Source organism: Eptesicus fuscus, chromosome 19, assembly GCF_027574615.1.
Source record: "Eptesicus fuscus isolate TK198812 chromosome 19, DD_ASM_mEF_20220401, whole genome shotgun sequence".
NCBI classification, from domain to species: domain Eukaryota; kingdom Metazoa; phylum Chordata; class Mammalia; order Chiroptera; family Vespertilionidae; genus Eptesicus; species Eptesicus fuscus.
Window position 1 is genome coordinate 20,831,982 of NC_072491.1, and position 20,768 is coordinate 20,852,749.

Genomic DNA, 20,768 nt, shown 5'->3' on the forward strand with positions numbered 1-20,768 from the left:
ATCATTTATCATTTACCATTAATCTGTCATACTATGAAATATTACAAATGTGATTCTGCATGACAGAATAATGAAACACTAAAAAATGCTATATTTAATAATTTCTCCATAAAAACTTTTCCAGAAAATGTTATGCATACATATGCATTTTTTTCCTTTTCGTTATTTCAAATGCTCTCCCATATCATATTCTTAAAGGAAGACCACCCATTTTATAGTGAAATTGTAGGTAATATTTTCTCCTTGGATATGACTATTTGAGCTAATCTAAAGAATTATTTGGTACCTAAATACAAGGGAATAGAGTAAAGAGTAATCTTCTAACTTTTGTAGTGAGTAAAATATATAAAATGCCTTTAAAAGTGTTTATGGAACATTGATGAGGAATAGAGTTAACAAAGGTAAAGATAACCACTGAGTATATTCTAATGCAATAAAAACAAACAAACAAAACAGAAAAGAAAAGAAATAAAAGAGAAAGAAAATAAAAATAATGTGGTATATCATTGTTATATTGCTTATCTTACTTTTGAAGGAACATAAAAGATTCAGAATTTATGTTAAATTTATAGTCACCTTTATAATTAACTGAAATTATATAAATCCATGTAATTCTATGAACAGACTCTTGAATTTCAGAAAAAGTTATTAGTACTTTCCTATAATTTACTTCTCTAGCTGCAAGCAGAATAATCTTTAAATTTAAAAGTAGATTTCACTTTTTTTTTTTTAAATGGGCAGATCCTTAGAGACCACTGAATCAAATATTTATTCTTATAAATCAAGAAAATGAGACTCAGAAAACTTAAATAACTTGCTCAAGGCCATACTATCAGTTAGAGGAAGATAAAGAACTATAATTCAGACCTTTGGATCCTAGTTCAACTTATTTTTCACTATCCTATCTAATAATAGACAAATATGCAAATTGACCATACCTCCGACATACCCACAAGCCACGCCCACCATCCAATCAGAGCGAGTATGCAAATTAACCCAAACCAAGATGTCTACAGCCACAGAGAGCAAGGTTTCCTAGGTAACAGAGGAAGCCAAGCTTTCCACCTGCCCTTGCCAGGCCTAAGCCTCCACTCAAGCTACAAAGTTTCAATTATAGAAGGTAAACAAATTCAAACAAAAGGCTGCAGAATGGAGCTTGAGAGAGCAGGCCAGGGTTGCCGCTGGCAACAGGGGAAGCAAAGCTTTTCGCACACACTGGCAGGGCCCACCCGCTTAAGGCAACAAAGTTTCAATTATAACCCCAACAGAAATGGCTGCCAGCCTCGGACGGAGCCCCAGGCTTGGCTCTGCTCCAGGCTACAAAGTTTCAATTGTAGAAGGAAAATAAATTCCAGATACCAGGGCCTCCGCTTGGGTTGCCAGGGGGCGTGGCCGGCCTGCAAACCACCACAGGCCCCTCGCTCAGGCCGCCCCAAGGGAACCCCCACCTGATCCGGGAAGCCCTTCAGGGCAAACCAGCTGCCCCCCACTCCTGTACCAGGCCTCTATCCTATCTAATAAAAAGAGTAATATGCAGATTGATCATCACTGCAACACACAATATAGCTGCCCCCATGTGGTCAAAGATCCTGCTCCCATGTGGACACAAGATGGCCACCACAAGATGGCCAGCAGGAGAGGGCAGTTGGGAGGCACCCGGCCTGCAAGGGAGGGCAGTTGAGAGGGACCAAGCCTGCAAGGGAGGGCAGTTGGAGGTGATCAAGTCTGCAGGAGAGGGCAGTTAGGGGTGACCAGGCCAGCAGAGGAGGGAAGTTGGGGGCAAATAGGCTGGCAGCAGAGTGGTTAGGGGGTGATCAGGCTGGCAGGCAGAAGCGGTTAGGGGCAATCAGGAAGGCAGGCAGGCAAGTAGTTGGGAGCCAGCAGTCCTGGATTGTGAGAGGGATGTCTGAGTAGTTGGGAGCCAGTAGTCCTGGATTGTGAGAGGGATGTCCGACTGCCCATTTAGGCCCGATCCCGGTGTGTACTTTTAAACGGGCAGTCGGACATCCCTCAAGGGGTCCCATATTGGAGGGGGTACAGGCTGGGCTGAGGGACAACCCCCCTCCGTGCACGAATTTCGTGCACCGGGCCTCTAGTTCCACAATAATTCTTAATCTTCTCTTTAATCAGTTTATTACTGTTACCATCACTGGCTTTATTACTTTGAACCTTATTTCAAAACAATCTTCAGCACTCTGATGCCAGTAAATTGGCAATAAATAGTCTAATAAGGCAACCACTAAACTTATCATCTTGTAAAAGAAAACAAAAAGTAAAAGCAAACATGAATGGGAAAAACACTGATATAATGAAATGGTTATATATGGTTATATATAACCACTGTTTAAACAAATTGTAAAATGTCTAGCCTAATACTCTTGCACTATGTTTCCAATAATCTCCTTAGAATTTTAAGCACAATTTTTCTTAAAAATGAGTTAAGAGAATGAGAGAAATGTGAAACATCAACTTTGATATGCATTATACAATAAAGGCAAATATACATTTACAATAATGACCTAATAAGTCATTTGACAGTTATTTTGAAAATACAACTGATCACATTCTAGAGCATGTTATAGTCATTTACTTGGAGGTGGAAAATAAATAATTTTGTATAAAATGGAAAGAATATTATAGCAAGAGAGTTTGATATATATGTATCAATATATATGATATATTATATAATTTCTAAATTACAGCTTTATAAATTACTAGAGGCCCAGTGCATGAAATTTGTGCACTCGGGGGTGGGGGGCTGTCCCTCAGCCTGGCCTGCACCCTCTCACAGTCTAGGAGCCCTCGGGGGGATGTCTAACTGATGGCTTAGGCCCGCTCACCATGGGCCTATGCCATCAATTGGACGTCCTGAGTGCTATCGTGGAGGTGGGAGAGGCTCCTGCCACCGCCACTGTGCTCACCAGCCATGAGCCTGGCTCAGGGCTTTTGGCTGAGCGGTGCTCCCCCTGTGGGAGCGCACTGACCACCAGGGGACAGCTCTTGCATTGAGTGTCTGTCCCCAGTGGTCAGTGCACTTCATAGCGACCAGTCATTCTGCCGTTTGGTCGATTTGCATATTAGGCTTTTATTATATAGGATAGCTTGTATTAAAAAGTCTAAAACATCTTTTGATGCTTGACTGTCAATGGTTTTCAAGTCTCACCATTGTTCTCCCCATTCTGCCCATGCAAGCACTGACTTGAACACAAAAAACCTCTACAACTCCATAACTGCAATAAAACTCCACAGCCAATCTCCTTTTCCTGCTCTCTCATGACGTTTTGGACTTGTTTGAGGGCCTACTCTGCTCTCCCCAGAAAGCTTCGTTTATGTGAGGAATAAAAATTTTCCTACTCCTTGGTGTTTGTGTGGTGACATCAGTGTCTAAATCTACACCAACTGTGGGGTAACCACAACAACTGATGCAGTGAGGAGGGTGTTCAGGTGATGACCACCATGACTGGGGGGTCTCTTTTCTCTTGCTTTGTCTTAGTTACTGGCTCTGGTACCTGCTAGAAATCTTGTACTTTGTGCTGTGCTGCTTTGGGCTGAATTTGCTGACTTCTACCAAATCTTTACCATAGATTTAATTGACCTACATCAGAAGTGTTGATAAATGGCATTTAGAAGAGAGAGTTAGGGACCTTCTTAAAGTGACTCTGGATTGTGTGCCTTAGCCTGGATCTACTGGTGTGTCTCAGTTTGAATTGTATATGCTGATTCCAGCATAAGCTGTGAGTAATTCTTGGTTCAGAGATAAGACTCTTACTTTGTGACTGTTGCTGGTGAGTTTCAACCAGGCATTGGCTTTCCTTCTATAGAATGCTCAGGAAAAAAAAATAGCTGATACCATGTGCAATATATGGGTCAACTGGGAGGCCAGTTGTGTGGAAGAACAGTTAACAGGTGGCATGCTGAAGTCTATACTCCTTAAAGCCAATGCCTCACTAAGTCCCTATAAAAATGCTTTTGCTGCTGTTCAGGCTTCTTTGCAATACAGATCTTGACCCTTGAGCTTACTGAGGAAAATACTTATGGTACTCACAATGCACAAGTAAGGAGGTAATTCAAACCCTACTTAAATTCCTTATCCTTAAACTCTATAAAGCATCAATTGCTATGGGAAAATACTTAACCCTGATGTTAGTGATTTGGAGAAAACTTAGAAATATGAGTGGAGTAAAGAGAATATCCTTTCTTTAAAGTATGTCCAGTAACTGATAAAATAGATAAAAGTTGAGAAAAGAGAAAATTGAAAGAGAGGTCCACAATTACAGCCAATGAGAAAACAAAAATTTACAATAATAATTTATCCAATAAAAATATAAAACATCTCTAATTGGCTCTTGAATCTCTACAAGGCAGATTTTAAATTAATTTTAATAACAACTGAGCTGCAAACCTCCATGGTCTTAATACAGAGGATGGAATTAGAGTTATTTCTGGGGATCCCACAAAATTTAAACAATGGCATATCCTATAGTCTTAAGGGATTGTGCAATATAAACAGTAAACAAGGAAGTATGCTTCATTTTAATCATCAGAATTATTGCCCTGACTAAATATCCCATAGTGGTCATGAAAACATTGACCAAAAAATGTAATAAATTAAATCATGTCTTTGGCACTTATAATAAATAGGCTTGACAAACTGAGATCCCACGGGTCTTTTCCCACAACTAAAATAGTTAATGTGTTTCAATATATATTAAAAGAGAGGCTTAAAAGTTTAAATAAAAGAATTATTTAGAGAAGTGGTATTTATTCCACCATTTCTCCATTTAACAGCCCAATTTGCCTGTTCTGAAACCTGGAAAGAATCCATGGTACCTCATAGTAAATTACTGCAACATTCATTTTTGGTTCCACCCATTAAAGGCCCCATAATCACTATTATTGAATGTACTGACTCCATCCAATCATCAGCTGGTAAACATTTCGCTATTATTGATTTGACTCATATGTTCTGTTTTATGCCTATTTTCAAAGCCTCTCAGCCATAGTTTACCTTCACCTTTGATGGAATACATCACTTTTTGCTTTAAACTTCATGGTCCTGGCTACCAATGAGGTTTTCAACAGCCCAGCCATCACACTCTGTCTTTGTAGGTGAGATCATGGATTGCATCCAACTTTCTCAAGCAGTATGGGTAATGACATCACACTGATGGCATCTTCTTTCCAGGAGATTCACTTGCCATGATCATTCAAGGCACGCAAATGCAGAGGAGCTCACAAAGAGGGGCAGGTTCTATTTCCTCATCCATAATAGAAGGCCCTAGTTAAATCTCTAGTAATTGGTCAGTCAAAAGCAACTCCATCTATGACACCATTAAGAAAGCACTATTGACCCTCATGGTACCACAATGTTAAACCCAGATCAAAATCTTTTAGGAATTCTTAGATTTTGAGGGCAACATATTCCTCATTTATACTTTTACTTAAGCTCATTTCTGCTGTTTCTATTAAACTGGTCACCTTGAATGGAGCCTCCTACAAAAAGTCTTTAGAATCTTTCCTAATAATAATATAATAGGCACTACCTCCTACAGACTCCATATGTTGTCCATGGACTTCTGATGTAAAAAGATCCTTCCTAAACCCCTTATTATAAGCCATGATAGCAGCAATTCTGCATACTGAATCTCCTGGAAACTCATAGGTGCTCATTGGCCCTGAGTCCAGCTGTCCATTATGCCTTGAGTCATGGAAGTAGTACCCTGCAAGTTGGGTATGGCCACAAAGACCTCCTTGCTAAAATAAAAATAATACTCACATATTAGAGCCAAACCTAGGTCCTCTGGCATATCCCACTTGGATAAGAATATGGCCTTCCTTGTACCCAATTCCTTGGTAGACACTATGATTTTACAGACCATCATTCCTCTTCTGGGCCTATTAGCTATTTGAGGATTTCCTTGGGATCAACTGAATGAACAGCAAAGGAAGTCTGTATACCTTACAGACAGTATGGCCACCATCATCACACATAAATGACCTCCCTGGTAAGTTGCTGTTTTTTGTGTTTTTTTTAAATTGTTAATCCTCACCTGAGGATATTTTTCCCATTAATTTTCTTAGAGAGTGGAAAGGAGAGGAGGAGGGGGAGAGAAAGAAATATTTAAATGAGAGAGACACATGGATTGGTTGCCTCCCATACTGGCTCAGACTGGGGCTGTGATTTGAGGTACATGCCCTTGACCAGGAATTGAACCTGAGACAGTACACACAGTCTGATGCTCTAACCACTTAGGCATGCTGGCCAGGGCACTACTGCTTATAATACCTTAATCAAGCCATTCCTGATAAAACACTCAGTGATAAATACAATTGGGCAATCTCTGAGCAGTCATCTTTATCCTGGATGCCCTGGTCAGTAATGAGGTCAGCAAGTAGCTCCAGCTAAATATAGACCCTTGGACCACTGTCAGTCATTTGGCCATGTGATCCAGCAATGAAAGCAACAACAATTCCTAATCCAAGGTTGCCCTTTTGGGGTAAAATTTTCTGGAAATATTGCCTCAGAGATACCTAAAATATAAATCAGTGCCACATATATGGCCTATGCATACTAAAGCCACAGTACAAGGCCTCACCAAGCTCCTAGTACTCCACCTCCTCTTCAGCATTCTAGTTGTAAGTGACAGTGATCAAGGCACCCACAATACATAATGCTGAGCTCTTGTACTAGGCATTCAATAGGATTTTTACCTCTTTAACCAATCTCTGGAGACAGGCCTGATAAAATACCATCATGGCTTAATTAAACAAGTTCAAATTCTATTATAAATTAAGCATGGCACATTTCACTCATCAGTCAAACACCAAGAATGAATTGTGATAAGGTCTAACCTATTTTTGATGTTTGACTGCTGACAGCTTTCCAGGCTTACCACTCTTATTCCTCCCTGCCTCCCTCTCCCCTTCCCCTTTTTGCTCCACATCTGGGCAAGCAGCTGTCAAGCGTCTGGGTATAAGCTCCTTTAGAACCTGTAGAAAGTTCAAACCTCGCAAAGCCCTGACCTGTGTTAGGAAACTTCCACTCCAATACCTTCCCCTGAGCACAAGAAAACCACTTAGCTCTCCTTGCTCCCTTAAGCCATTTTGGATCATCTTGAGATCCTACCCTGTTCTGCTCAGAAAGCCTCATTACATGTGTAAGAAAGCCTTCCACACCCTCTTAGTGCACATGTGGTGTCGTGAGTCTTGACATTCAAATCAAATTGCAAATGGGGAGGGGTTCTGGTTCTACCTGGTGACCGAACACACATACTGATCAAATTATATAACTAGTCCCCAAAGCATTAGATAATATAATTATAAACAGACAGACGTGTTAACCACATTTTCCTTACTCTAAAATGTTAGGGCCAGAAAAAGTAAGAGTTTTCTTTCCTATGGGCACAAAATTAGCATATAGTAGTCCTCCCTTATCCATGGAGGATACATGCCAAGACCTGCAGTGGATGCCTGACATCATAAATAGTACCAAACCCTATGTATGCTAAGTTTTATCCTATACACACTTATCCTTGATAAAGTTTAACTTGTAAGTTAGGATCAGTAAGAGATTAACAATAGCAATAAAATAGAATAATTATAATCCTACATAATAAAAAGGTAATATGTAAATTACCATCACTCAGCTATGCCCACAATTGGGCCAGCAGGAGACACAGGGGGTGGGACTCGGGGTGGCTGGGGTGGTGATTGAGCCGGCAGGATGCTGAGCTCGCGTCGCCAGCGGTGTCGCGAGCTCAGCATCTGCGCCATGGCTGTGCTGCAGCACAGACGGGCCTCTGGGGCAGCGAGCCAGCGTTTTGGAGGTTTGGAGGCGGCACGACTCCCGGGGGAGGAGCCTGGAGGCAGTTGGGCCGCAGGAGCGCGCAGCGGTGTCCTGGTGTCCTGGTGTCCCGGTGTCCGCAGAGGACGCGGGTTTCCACGAAGGCAGAGGAGGAGAAGGCAAGACCCAGGCCTGGGCTCCGCCGCAGGAGGACCATGCTCCTGCCCTGCCTCGCCCTAGGGGCCCAGGGACTTCGGAGCTGCTGGCCACACCGGTCCCGACCAGCGGACAGACAGCCTACACGTGCATGATTAAATCATGCACTGGGCCTCTAGTAATGTATATAATAAAAATTATTTGAATGTGATATCTCTCAAAAGATCTTACCCTTCTTGCTGTGATGATGTGGGATGCTAAAATGCAAAACATATCCCTGACTCTGTGTGACCATTCTTTGCTTGCAGAAAGTAGCTTGGTATCCCTCATTTCTGGGGATCCCTTGTTGAACTCTTAGTATAGCCTCCATTCTTTCTGGGGCAACAAGTGGCCATCAATTAGAACATGTTTTTTTGTTCCTATCTTCCACCACAAATTCAAAGCCTTTTCCATCGTGACTAAGCCTTATCAGCCAGTGTGGCCATAACTTTTGCAGTGTGAAAGGATGGCAGGAAAACTAATGCAACTTTTTCCCCTTCTTCAAAATTTCACAGATAAGAGATTCATTCTTACTGAGATAGTTATCTAGTTATTACCTATGTTTTAATATAATATTATGGTAATGTTTGGAATAAAAAAACAAAAACAAACTGTAATTCTATGTTATAGTCAATGGCATAGAGAAAGATGTTTTGAGACTGACTGAAAGAAAAAAAATACTGTAATGGGAATTAAGAAATATAATGGCTACAACTAACAAACACACATAGGATATGTGGAAGTAGGAGAGAAGTTCAAGATGATGATAGCTATTAAAAATTAAGAAAAAGCCTTTCCCCCAGCAATACACAAAAGGTTTTAGTAACTCTATGTGCCCATTGTATAGAGTAATTCATTGTACAGAGCAGACTAGACCTGTGGTCGGCAAACTGCGGCTCACGAGCCACATGCGGTTCTTTGGCCCCTTGAGTGTGGCTCTTCCACAAAATACCACGGCCTGGGCGACTCTATTTTGAAGAAGTGGTATTAGAAGAAGTTTAAGTTTAAAAAAATTGGCTCTCAAAAGAAACTTCAATCGTTGTACTGTTGATATTTGGCTCCGTTGACTAATGAGTTTGCCGACCACTGGACTAGACTGACAATAATTTTGCATTATCGGGGTATTCATACATTTGAAACCTATCAACCAAGAGCCCACACTAATAACAAAAGATATGAAAAAGAGCATATTGACTTGGGGTGGTAAACACACAGTACAGTATACAGATGATGTATTATAGAATTGTATGCCTGAAACCCATATAATTTTGTTAATCAACTTCACCTCAATAAATACAATTTCAAAAAAAGGAGAAAAACTTGAAAAGGTTTTTATGCACACTTCCAAGATTCTTGGGAAAGAGTAAGCTTTGTAGCTTAACAAACATGTATTCCTGTGAGTCTGTTAGTAGGTAAAATCATCTGGGACAGCGGTCGCCAACCGGTGGTCCATGGACCACTGGTGGTCCGTGAGGTCCGAAAGGTTGGTGCGGTGACCACTGATCTGGGAGGTTAAACACAAAATTAAGTCACCACAGATTATCCTAAATCTCCTCAAGGTGATTTATATATTGGAATTCTCTAAGAAATCTGAATGTCAGTTTGCATTCTATACAGTTGATATTTGATACTAGTACATACTTTACATAGAGTAATTTATGTTAAGATTTTCTATATAAAACTGTGGCAATGCAGTTTATTCTCTGTAGTGGGTTGAATAGTGTCCCCCCATTCCAATTATTTTCTACCCAAAAGCTCAGAATTTTATTGTATTTAGAAGCAGGGTCTTTGGAGATGTAATTAAACATTAAAATGAGATGATACTGGGTAAAGGTAAAGGTGGGCCCTAAATTCAGAAACTGGTATCACTGGAAGAGAGGGTCAGAGATACAGACAGAAACAGAGGAGACACACAGGGAGAAAGGTCTTGTGAAGACAAAGGAAGATATTAGAGTAATGCATCTGTAAACTACCCAATATCACAGATTCCTGGGAGTCACTAGAAATTGGAAAAGACCAGGAAAGTTCTTCCCTAGGGCCTGCAGAGGGCAGGCAAACATACTGATGCCTTGATTCAGAGGTCTAGCCTTCAGAACTGTGAGAAAGTACATTTCTGTTATGTTAAGCCACCAACTTTATGAAATTCTGTTATGACTACCCCAGAACACAAATGCATATGCTTTTACAGATAATCCCTAGAATGTAAGGAGAGGGTGATTAAGGGGAGACAGGGATGAGAGAATGGGAAGCGAAGATAATTTCAAAAGGTAACAGTCCATGTGAAACTAATTCAGGTATTATGTTATTAAATACAAATAATTTCTTCTGAATTACAGTTTTAAAGAGCTTTCTATTTTTTAAATCCCTCCTCCTTCAATTGTTTCCTGCATCTAGCTTTGCCAATTGGTCCATTCAATTTTGACCTCTGCACTGTGTCTTTACCTAAAATAAAAGCTCCATTATCTTCTATTCCAGAAGAAAACAGACAAAAACAAACACTACCCTCTGATTTATATTCTACTTTGGCTGCCATCCTAGCCTTTTTTTCCCCCAGCCAGGTTTGTTAAAATAGAAATTCACAATGTTTATTCACTGAATTTACTAATTTCCCCCTCCCTGCAATTTGATGTTGGCAGCTACACTCTAGGTGTGAGTGCATATTAATAAAAATATTTCAACTCTAAAAATATCAACAGTTTTCTTACATTCTAAAGCACTTTATGTAAACCAAACTAAAAATAAAATAAAATATGTCCTCAATGTGTTTGGCACTTAAAATAATGCACAAAGACTTAAGCAACCAAACCAAAAAGGAAAGCAACTGTCATTGAAATTAGAAAGATGAAGAAACATTAAGACATACTTTATTTATAAAGTAGGGTATTTTTAATCTACAAATCCAATTGAAATAGTTTAATTGTATAGAATAAAGTAAAATTCTGATAAATGCTATCCAACTGACCTAGAATTATTATTTTTCTAAGTATATAACACAGTTGAAATCCAGCAGAATGAATATTCCCCAAGTGAACCTAATATCTGAAATTAAAATGAAATCCAATGATGCTTATGAAGGTATTATAATTGATAATTCATTTATTGAGATAAACTGAAAGATAGGAATTGACTGGTAGATCAAATAGTATTCACTCAATCAACCAGTAAAGTAGAGTCACATATATGCACATTTAACTTATATGAGTTCATTTCTATACAAGGCAAAAATAATGGAAATAATTTCGTGACACATGACCTATGTAATAAACCAAAATAGCTCATCTGGTTTTATCTGAAGAAACTGTTACCTGTTCTGACATTGGAGGGAAAATGTCCTGTTAAAATTACTCAGAAGACAATATGGCTTGTGCAAAATCATGTAGATGATCTTAATGGGAGATTTAAGGCATTTCAAGGGTAATGACTATATGTGATTTTCTTCTTATAGAACAACTTTGAACCTTAATCCATGTAAAAAATGCAATCCCAATGAATAAATGGAGTGTATTTGACAGATGTTATGCTAAATACATTTACAGAGTAAAATTCTAAGAGTGTATATATATTCAGCATATAAAAATTATAAAAGAAGACATGGTTATAATTTGGGATAAATGACAAGAAAAAATAGTAAGAAGTGATATATTATCAAATTATATTTTAAAAATCATAAAATAAAGCCTAATGTGGCAACAGAATGAAATTATGGCAGAGTGAGGATGAGAGGAAGCAGAAACAAACAGGAATTTTATTTGTATAGACGTAGTGACTATTGCTTGATCATCTCACAGTAAGTAGGCAGAGGTAAAGATAGGAAGAGGTCAATGATCAGTACTTATTTAATTCTGCTGGTCTGCTCCCAAATTTTAGGAAATCATTAGGTAACTGGTGATCTATTGGAGATGTAAAACACAAGATATTTGTTTTTGTGCTTTCATTACACAATATAAATGTTTTCTTTTTAGCCACGCTACTCTTAAGACCCTAGCCTGGCAATCCATTTTATCTCATCTTTTTGAGGGGGAGGAGTCTATGAATGTGAACATAAAGAAAAGTGTGTGTGTAGGTGCACACATGTGTACATGACTTGCTATGTGTTATTATGCCAGTCACTTATATAAATTACATTACTTAATTATAAGCCTTTGAGGTAGATATTTACCATCTCTCATTCATAGATTTAAAAAGTAAGGCTCAGGCTGATGATATGACTTGTCCAATGAAAAAAGCTAATTGGGATGGGCTCTGAATGCAGAAATCTTACTCTAAAAGTGGCCTTCTGAAACCTAATGGTATTGAGCATGAACTATGTGAAACATACTCTGTATATACAACCTCATTTATTCCTCACAACAACTCTGCTCTGTAGACATAATGATCCTCATTTTGCAAATAAAGAAACTGGGTCTCAAAGTGATTATATGATTTTCCAAATACAAAAAGCTAAAATGTGATAGCTTAAATTAGAATCCTAGTCTCTTTAACTTTATATGTACTTTGGAATAAAAAATGATGACACATTTATAAAAATAAAATCAGTTCCCTTACTAATAAGTCAAAGTATATTTGATTTTATCCACAAATAATCCAAATTTTGTTTTAAAAAAGTGTTAAAAACCACTGATTGGTTGCACAATTTTTACATTAAAAATTAAATTTACCTTACATTAAGCCTGTTAAAGATTCCATTCTTTAGAAATCTGTTAATATACTTTTACTAGAGGCCCCATGCATGGGATTTTTTTGCACTGGTGGGGGGCGTGGCCTGCAGAGATCAGCCCACTGTGGGAGCGCCACTCATTTTCGGTCAGCCAAGTGGCTGTGGACCCGCCCTCTGAGCGGTTGCTCCCACTGTGAGAGCGGGGGCAGCTCCTGTGTTGAGCATCTGCCCCCTGGTGGTCAGTGCAAATCATAGTGACTGGTAGACCAGTCATTCTGGTCATTCCCCTGTTCGGTCACTGGGCTTTTATTATATAGGTTTTTAATTACTATTTTTTTCTCTTTTTGAACATACGTAGGCTACTGTAAAACATCACTAGGTGATCAGCATATCTACCTGTCAGGGAAGAAAATAACTGTTTATCCTCTTTCTCATTCCTCTGGCCACATGGCATCCTAAGAACAGAATATAATAAAACAAATCGATGGCTTCTCAAGAGGACTCAGATAGCCATGAAGTCTCTGGGACCACCATTGCTGGGATCATGTCTGCAACCATGTAACAATTTTGGCAGCTGGAAACTATAACCCTTCTAGCAAAGAGAGAACTGTCTTGGGCTCAAAAGGCAAAAAATAAACACAATTAAGTAGATGATGTATTTCTTTCTAAACTATTGTCCTCTTCACAAAGAGGTCAGCTCTGACTCAAATGATCAAAATGCTAGGAAGAAGAAATGTTTTGTAGAGTACAGAAAGACACCTTGTTAATGCTGGCATCATCACTCTAGTTCAAGGTTGAACTAAAAGGCTTAGTACTTCATTTCTGATGACAATGTTCTCTTGTTTAAGTTAAAAATCTTGGACTTGTTTCAGAAGAGAGAAAAGGAGGATATATAGGTTTTATCTGGTCATAAGAAATTGGACTGGAAGCATCAGCTTATTTTATATATTAGCAGAAACATTAAGATACGATCCAAAAACCTTGATACGACAAAATCCATGTCCTTCTGCTAAAATAGTCACCCAGACCCCACACATCCATTACAGCTATAGCAAATCCTTTACCATATAACACGATGCTGTAAATCTAAATTCTAGAAGTCTGAACTGTCAGCCTCTCTCCCACATTGTACTGCTCACTAAATTTCCTTTGCCCATCCATCCATAAACAGAGCTTAACCTGGGTTAGATCCAGCTGGATCTCAGATCCAAACCCTTTAGAAGCCAGGTAAATGACTCTAAGACTTGTGATCAGGGAGACGTAAAGGCAGCAAAGGACACGCTGTCTCCTCAGTGCCAATGCAGAACAGATTGTCAGGTTGACAAGATGAGCTGAAATGTCCTTTGCTATCTTTTTTTATTCGTTGCTGTCCCAGGAACTAAGTGCTCAAAAACAAAATTATTTCTTTCTGGAAATGTGTCAATATAGTATAAAACTTATATGACTGTTTATTTATATACTTTTGTCATTATTATAATACTTCTATATTTGACTGCATATTTTGCAGAGCAGACTGCTTTATGCTCTGGTAATTTCCCATTTTATATCATTCAAATATGAAGGCACTTGCAAAGTTACTGGATGTACTTATTTTTAAAAATTAAAAACAATCCTGTTTTCATTTTTATATTGTTGTTCACCTGTGTATTTGACTGTAAATTCAAATGGAATAAAATGACCTCAAATTTTATTATTATAAAGCTATTTAAAAGGATTGCAAAGTAAAGTACTTTATGAATAGTAAATATTTTCATAAAAAACTAACATTTTTGAATAGCATGTAGAGAAAGATAAAGATGTCTGTAATGAAATGCTACATGATGAGAAGAATCTGACTTACCAAATTCCTTGGGAACTGCTATAGAATAAACACAATTATGTCCCACACTGTAATTTTTTGGATAGTTTGGTGATAGGACAGTGCCTTCTGAACCTGTTGAACGACTTCCACATGGTGCTAGAAAATAAAAAATGATAACACGTTATTTTTAGTAAAATCAATTAAAAATCATATTGAGACAGGCCAATAAGCCAACACAAGTAAAACAGGGAAACAGAGAGATAACTGAAAAACTGGCCGAGCAATTTACAGCCAGATACAGAACGTCACCTCCCTAGAGATAACATCTAGGCCTCAGTTGTATTTCTGCTCTAGGCCAGCAAAGTAGCAAAACCAGGTGGGCAATGCCAGGACCAGCTGCAATGACTAATGACCCCTGTCCTGGCACTGATCCATCAGTAGAGACCAGGACCCTGAAAGAGCACACCTGGAAAACTGATGAAGATTCTGCTGAAACTCTCCCCTGAGACCTCTCTTAAGATTCCCACCTGCAAGAGAGAGATAAAACCCAAAAGACCAAGGACCCAGAGTGAGCTCTGCCTCTGTGGAGCAGCCCACGCCATTCCCTTCCTCCTTTCCTCCCCCAACTTCTTTCCTCATAGGCACACATCTCTTCAACTCTAAGGGACCCCATGAGACTTGCAACCAGGGAAGCAATGGGCAGTGGCAGCATGTCCTGGGCTACCCTCCCAAACCTGTCTCCAAGGCCCCCTTTTCTTTGACTTCCCAGTGAGCCAAAGCAACCCAACCTAGGTCTCTCCTGTTGCTTCTTCTATGCTGAGCCCCTCTTTGTTTCACTGTCCCCAGCTTTAATAAATGTACCCGCACAGTCACCTGGACTCCTGTTGCAAAATCTTTTCTACAGAAAGTCAAGAACCCACACCCTACTGCTTAGGGCCAGGTCCCCTGTCCAGTAACAATATTATGAGCATTTTCTTAATATAAAAATATGGCTTCTAGATTTTAAGGCGTATCATGTTTCTCCATATTTTAACAAGATCCCCCATTGTCAAGTATTTTAAAAATAAAAAAATTGTGCACGAAAGATTTTAAATAAAGAGATTTTGTTCTTCTCAGAAATAAAGTAATATAGTAATACTAGAGGCCTGGTGCACAAATTCGTGCATGGGTGGGTTTTGGCCAGCCAGCTCCGATGGGGGCCAATTGGCCAGACTGGCAGGGAGGTCAGGGGGGCCAATCAGGGGTGGGGCCGGCCAGGGGGAGGGGCCACGGGAGGTTGCGGGGGACAATCGGGGACCCAATCAGGCCAGTTGGCCGCCGCAGTGCGTGTCATAGCGACCAGTCATTCTAGTTGTTCCATTGTTCTGGTCGCTTGGCTTTTATATATATATAGATTGTAATGATGCTATCTCTAGAGGTAATAATGGTGGGCCTACTTTCCTTTATGATAAAAGTGTAATGATAATCATCTTCTTTATAATGATAAGAAATTACATATGCAAGGGAGAAATTGTTTCACTTTGAAAATCTACTGAAAAATCAACCCTGATTATGCTGTCACCAAATTACTTCTATACATGGTACAAGGATGATTGTGCATTTACTCACTCGTCTGGAGAAAATATTCTCTCACCAACCTTTACCTGTTTATATAATTTACATTTAAATCTGAGGAGATGCTGATGGTGATAGAGGCAGACTTTTTGCTACCTCAGCCCCCAGTGTGCTATGTTCCTAAAAAGTTGAGGGTGAAATCACTGTTTCTGGCAAATTCGTAGGTGATTGTTTTGTTGTTCACAAGAAATGTGAATGCATCAGAGAGAGACTGAGCTACTAATAGAGATTTAGGAATACAAAGCACAAAGAAGATAGCTGATACTCTGTAAGTAAATAAAATCACCCAGAAAAGTATGTAGAATGAGAAAAGATGGCCAAGAAGGAGATCTGGAGAATGCCCAGGTAGGATCAGACAGAGGTGGCTGCAGAGAAATTAGTTTCTTGGGAGCCAAGAGAGAAGAGTTTTAATTTTTTAAAAAACTGTTCCAAAAAGTTAAGATTTGCAAAATGGTAATAAATGAAAAAGGAGTCTAAGTAGAATGTCCATCTGGAGTATCAGGGAACAAGGAACTTCTTTAGGCCCATGGTTTCCTTGAGGAGGGATTTTGCCTATAGCTGCCTGCCTGCTGGCCCCACCACTCACCCTGTGGAGGTGGAATGAGCTTCCTGATTGGTGAGCTCAGGACAGGAACTTACTGCCAGTGGGAGCCACCCTCCTGCAGAGCACAGTTGCTGGTTTCCTCCTCTACAGTCTAAGCAAGGGGGTGGCCTTACTTACTGCACCTGTAAGTGCATGGGAAGCCCAATGTTACTGCCCCTCACCTTTATCAATATTAAAACTGATGGCCGATTTCTTTCAGCCTACCTCTTAATTGGCTTTGAACTTGTGCAGGATTCCCCTCAAACGCCATATATGAAGTTTCTGGCATTATTAATACAGTAGTTTCAACCAGAGCAGCTTTCTATCAGTTATAGCCAGCAAGCCAAATCCAGCCCAAGCCAAGAGAGGTTTTAACATTTTTAAAGAGTTATAAACAAAACAGAAACTAAGAAGATGTAACAGACACGTGGCCAGCAAAGCCCAAAATGCCATTTGGCCCTTAACAGAAAAAGTTTGCTAACCCTTGAAACAGAGTAGAGAGGAGGGAGCTAGACTGTAGTTGGATGAAGAACAAGTGGTGCATAAAGAAATCCAAAAGTACTCAGAACCCTAACCATAAAGGGAAGGAGAATGTAGGGAGTAGCTGGGGGCAGATGCAAAGCTCAGTGGGTTTCTGTCAGGTCGTTTTGTTTAATAGTGGAGGGGTTTTCACCAAGGGAAGATCAGGGGCACTGACCTGGAGGCTCAGAAAAGATGAGATTAGCAACAAAAGTGGGGTGACTAGTTATAAGAGGCGTCAGTGACATGCCTCTGTACCTGAGAAAAGGGCTGGGGGAGACAAAGGTTTGGGTTTATGTTGGCAATTTATTAGAGGTAATGCCCGACTTTCCTGTTAACAAGAACTGGAAGGGGTGTGTTATGTGGCTTGAGAAGAGTCATGAATGTTTGAAAAAGTGAAACATTTTTATTGATTCCTGACCAAAGTTTAAAATATAGCAATGTATTTACACACACACACACACACACACACACACAAACAGTATGTTGTATTGAGATGGTGGCTAATGAATTCGGCCTTTTTTTCTTTTCATTTTCCATAAAATGGTAATAACTAGTTAGACTTAAAGATACTAAAATTAGAACTCCCCAGGATAACAACAAATTGACAGTGATGATAATAAGCAAAGGTGCATCACTCTCATCACTCATTATTGTTTGAAATTAGGTGTGTTCTTATTTCAGCACTGATAACTTTATTCAACCGATAATACTACTCTCAGATAACCATTCAAGGATAAGTAGTATGTTTTATGTTAAACTTTCTTTCTGATTTAAGGTGCTCCAAAATTACAATACTTAGCATGTATGTGACAAAACTCTTATTTTTAAATTTGGAAAGTATGAATAGCAATGAGAGCTTCTAATTGAAGTTTAGCTCTGTGACTTAGTCATGAATATTCTGTCATTCCACATTAATGTGCATCTGACAGCTCAATTTGTTCTGTATATTTTATTTTGCATAATTAGGATATTTAGCTTATGTTGACAATAGAATTTATAAATATAAAAAATAAAGGTTTTCATTTTAAACCAGTGATGAATATATATGAGGTTGCATATAGCCACATTCTTATGGTGACTAATATTATGTTAGATTCTGTTATTTGTACTGGTAGCAATAATTTTGTGTTTCATCTGGTCAATGATTACAGCATGGCCTAATTCATACTCAATTGTGCTGAATACTGTAATGACTGAAAATATTTTATGCAGCATATCAATATCATAAAAAAGGGAAAATGAACTATGCATTGAGATAGTTTTATTGTAATCTGTTTTATATTTATTAAAATCTAAATGGAATAATGACTAAGCCAAGCTAACTTTGCTAATTCTTCTAATATTGGTTCCTAAATGCTTTTCACATTCTCTCTTCCTGTTTTAATTTCATCTTGTTGGCTAGTAGAGAAAAGGGCAGCCTTTATCTTTCTGGCTCCGTTTAACAATCAGTAGAAGATAAAAGGAAGCCAGGGCTTTTAATTCTACCCGTATTTTTGCTATCTGATTTACACATGTGGGCCTATTGTTTCTCCAGACAGCCTTTATTATTGGAATGCATTAACTGTAAGAACTTGCCTGTTCCTGATGATAACTTATGTGATACTATGAGTACCTCAAATCTGCATTTTAATAGCATTTTTGTAGAGCACATGAATTATGGGGAGAAATGGTTCTATGGTTAACTAAGTTTGGGAAATACATGGATAAAAGAAACAAGGTTCTTTCCTATAAGACTTCATTGAGACTTTAGTGAAGTTTGGGGAACATCATGCTCTTTCTTACAAATTTATTTGATCATGGAGACGTTCCAGTGAAACATCTCACAGGACCAATGTTCCCCAGGACACACTTTGCAAAATGCCAGGCTGATGATTCTAAAATGTGCTATCACTTTGGCAATAATTCTAACATTTATATTATTGACCGGAATCAATTACTATTTTGCAGCACTATAGAACTATGTGTTATGTATACATATAAAACCAAAGTGTTTATTTTTAGAGCCCAAGTATTTTAAAGATTTAAAATGCAAAAATTAACCTATTATAAAATGCCATTATTCTTGATATGCTCTCCCTGACTTTTGGGGTCCAATACATCATTGATTTGTAGCTTGCACCCTATGTAGCTTATCAGCCTCTCTCTCCAGTCTGCCAAGGTAGCTGCCACTATCCAGACTCCCAACAATTTCCACAAGAACTCTTCCAGTGGATAACCAGCTCACCTCACTTCCACGAGTTCTTACCGCTGGTAGTTATTTTTCTAACACACAAGTCTTAGCAACTCTTCTCTTCCTAGAACAGTTTTGATGAACAGTAGGTCCTCATAAATGTCAGTTGGATGATTAAATGTACTATGCTTGCAAGACCAGGCTCCTATAAAATGGTGTGCATAGTCAGCACATAAAACAAACATTTCATTTGGTTGAAATAACCCCAGAAGCTCACTTAAATCCAAGGCAGAATTGAGACAAACCCTCTCTTAATAAGTCCTTATACTGGTAAACCTATTTTTTTCTTTATGTGATTAAAATCACTACTATTATGTGAAAGATTATATATCTTTAAACATTAGAAATGTATGCAAAGGTAAGATTTTTACAGTAGGAGAGCCACATGGATACTGAGTTCCACTGAGGAAATAGCAAACAGCAAACTCATGTCTATCACTTCACAGTAGCAAATCCATGCTAACATTTATTCATGCTGGAGTATTCCCTCATTGAGCAAGCGAAACCAGCCACACAGTCTAGTTATGTGTTATTCTTTCCCTTTTCTCTTTCTCTGTCCACTTTTTAAATTTTTTTTTGGCTGAAATTTATTGTTTGATGTGTATAAGTAAAATGTGCCCATGCTGTAACTATACTGTACATGCTTCCTTCGCTCCTGATATGAGCAATGATGGAATAGACAGATGTGGTGTTTCCAGGGAAATCAGAGGATGAGACTGCAACTGAGTTCTAAGGCTTCTAGTTAGCCAATGAAACTACTTCCCACTGTGGCTTGGTCATGTGTGTGGGGTGAAGGAGGAAGATGAGGATGAGGATGGTGAGAAGCAGGAGGAAAAGCAGAAGCTGGAGGGGAAGGAGGAGGAGTCTTCCCACTGAGTGACATAGAAGGGTCCCAGACCATTTATAGGGAAGAGGTACTACTTGAATCTCAGAGATTTTATAATACATGAAACATAGCCTCAAGCTACTTGCAATTTCAATCTGTCTTCTCACTTGTGCAATGTATAATTTATTACCAAATATACCCTATAATGAAACTTATTATATAATGTTTAATTTTTTTTTCTCAGAAAGCAAGTTTGGTACTTTTAAAAGTGATGAATTCTTACAGGTCACAAAAGAGCAATATGATATATTAAATCAATAATTTACTAGATGTGGCCTGTGACTCCTTCAGTTTGAAAGAACTGCTGTACCTTACAAAAGTGCTGGCCCAGGTCTAGTACAATACTTATGCCCTGATTGAATGTCACAAATCATAAATCCTGGTGTAGAATGTGTTTGAAAGCTAGATCTCCCATGGGGTCTTTTCTTTATTTCTAAAGAAGGACTTTCATAACCTTAATCTCTGTGATGTGAATTTGTAATGCAGACAGCTAGACA

The 20,768-nt window shown here is 38.8% G+C and overlaps 1 protein-coding gene across 3 annotated transcripts in view; it reads right to left on the reverse strand.

The window, feature by feature from the left end:
* The window catches only part of CSMD3 (CUB and Sushi multiple domains 3), a 923,077-nt gene that overhangs the window by 204,475 nt on the left and 697,834 nt on the right, over positions 1-20,768 (reverse strand). For all 3 annotated transcript variants that reach the window (XM_054708474.1, XM_054708473.1, XM_008143384.3), the window contains one exon: positions 14,476-14,592. In XM_054708474.1, the coding sequence (XP_054564449.1) occupies positions 14,476-14,592 (117 nt within the window). The remainder of the gene's footprint in view (positions 1-14,475; positions 14,593-20,768) is intronic.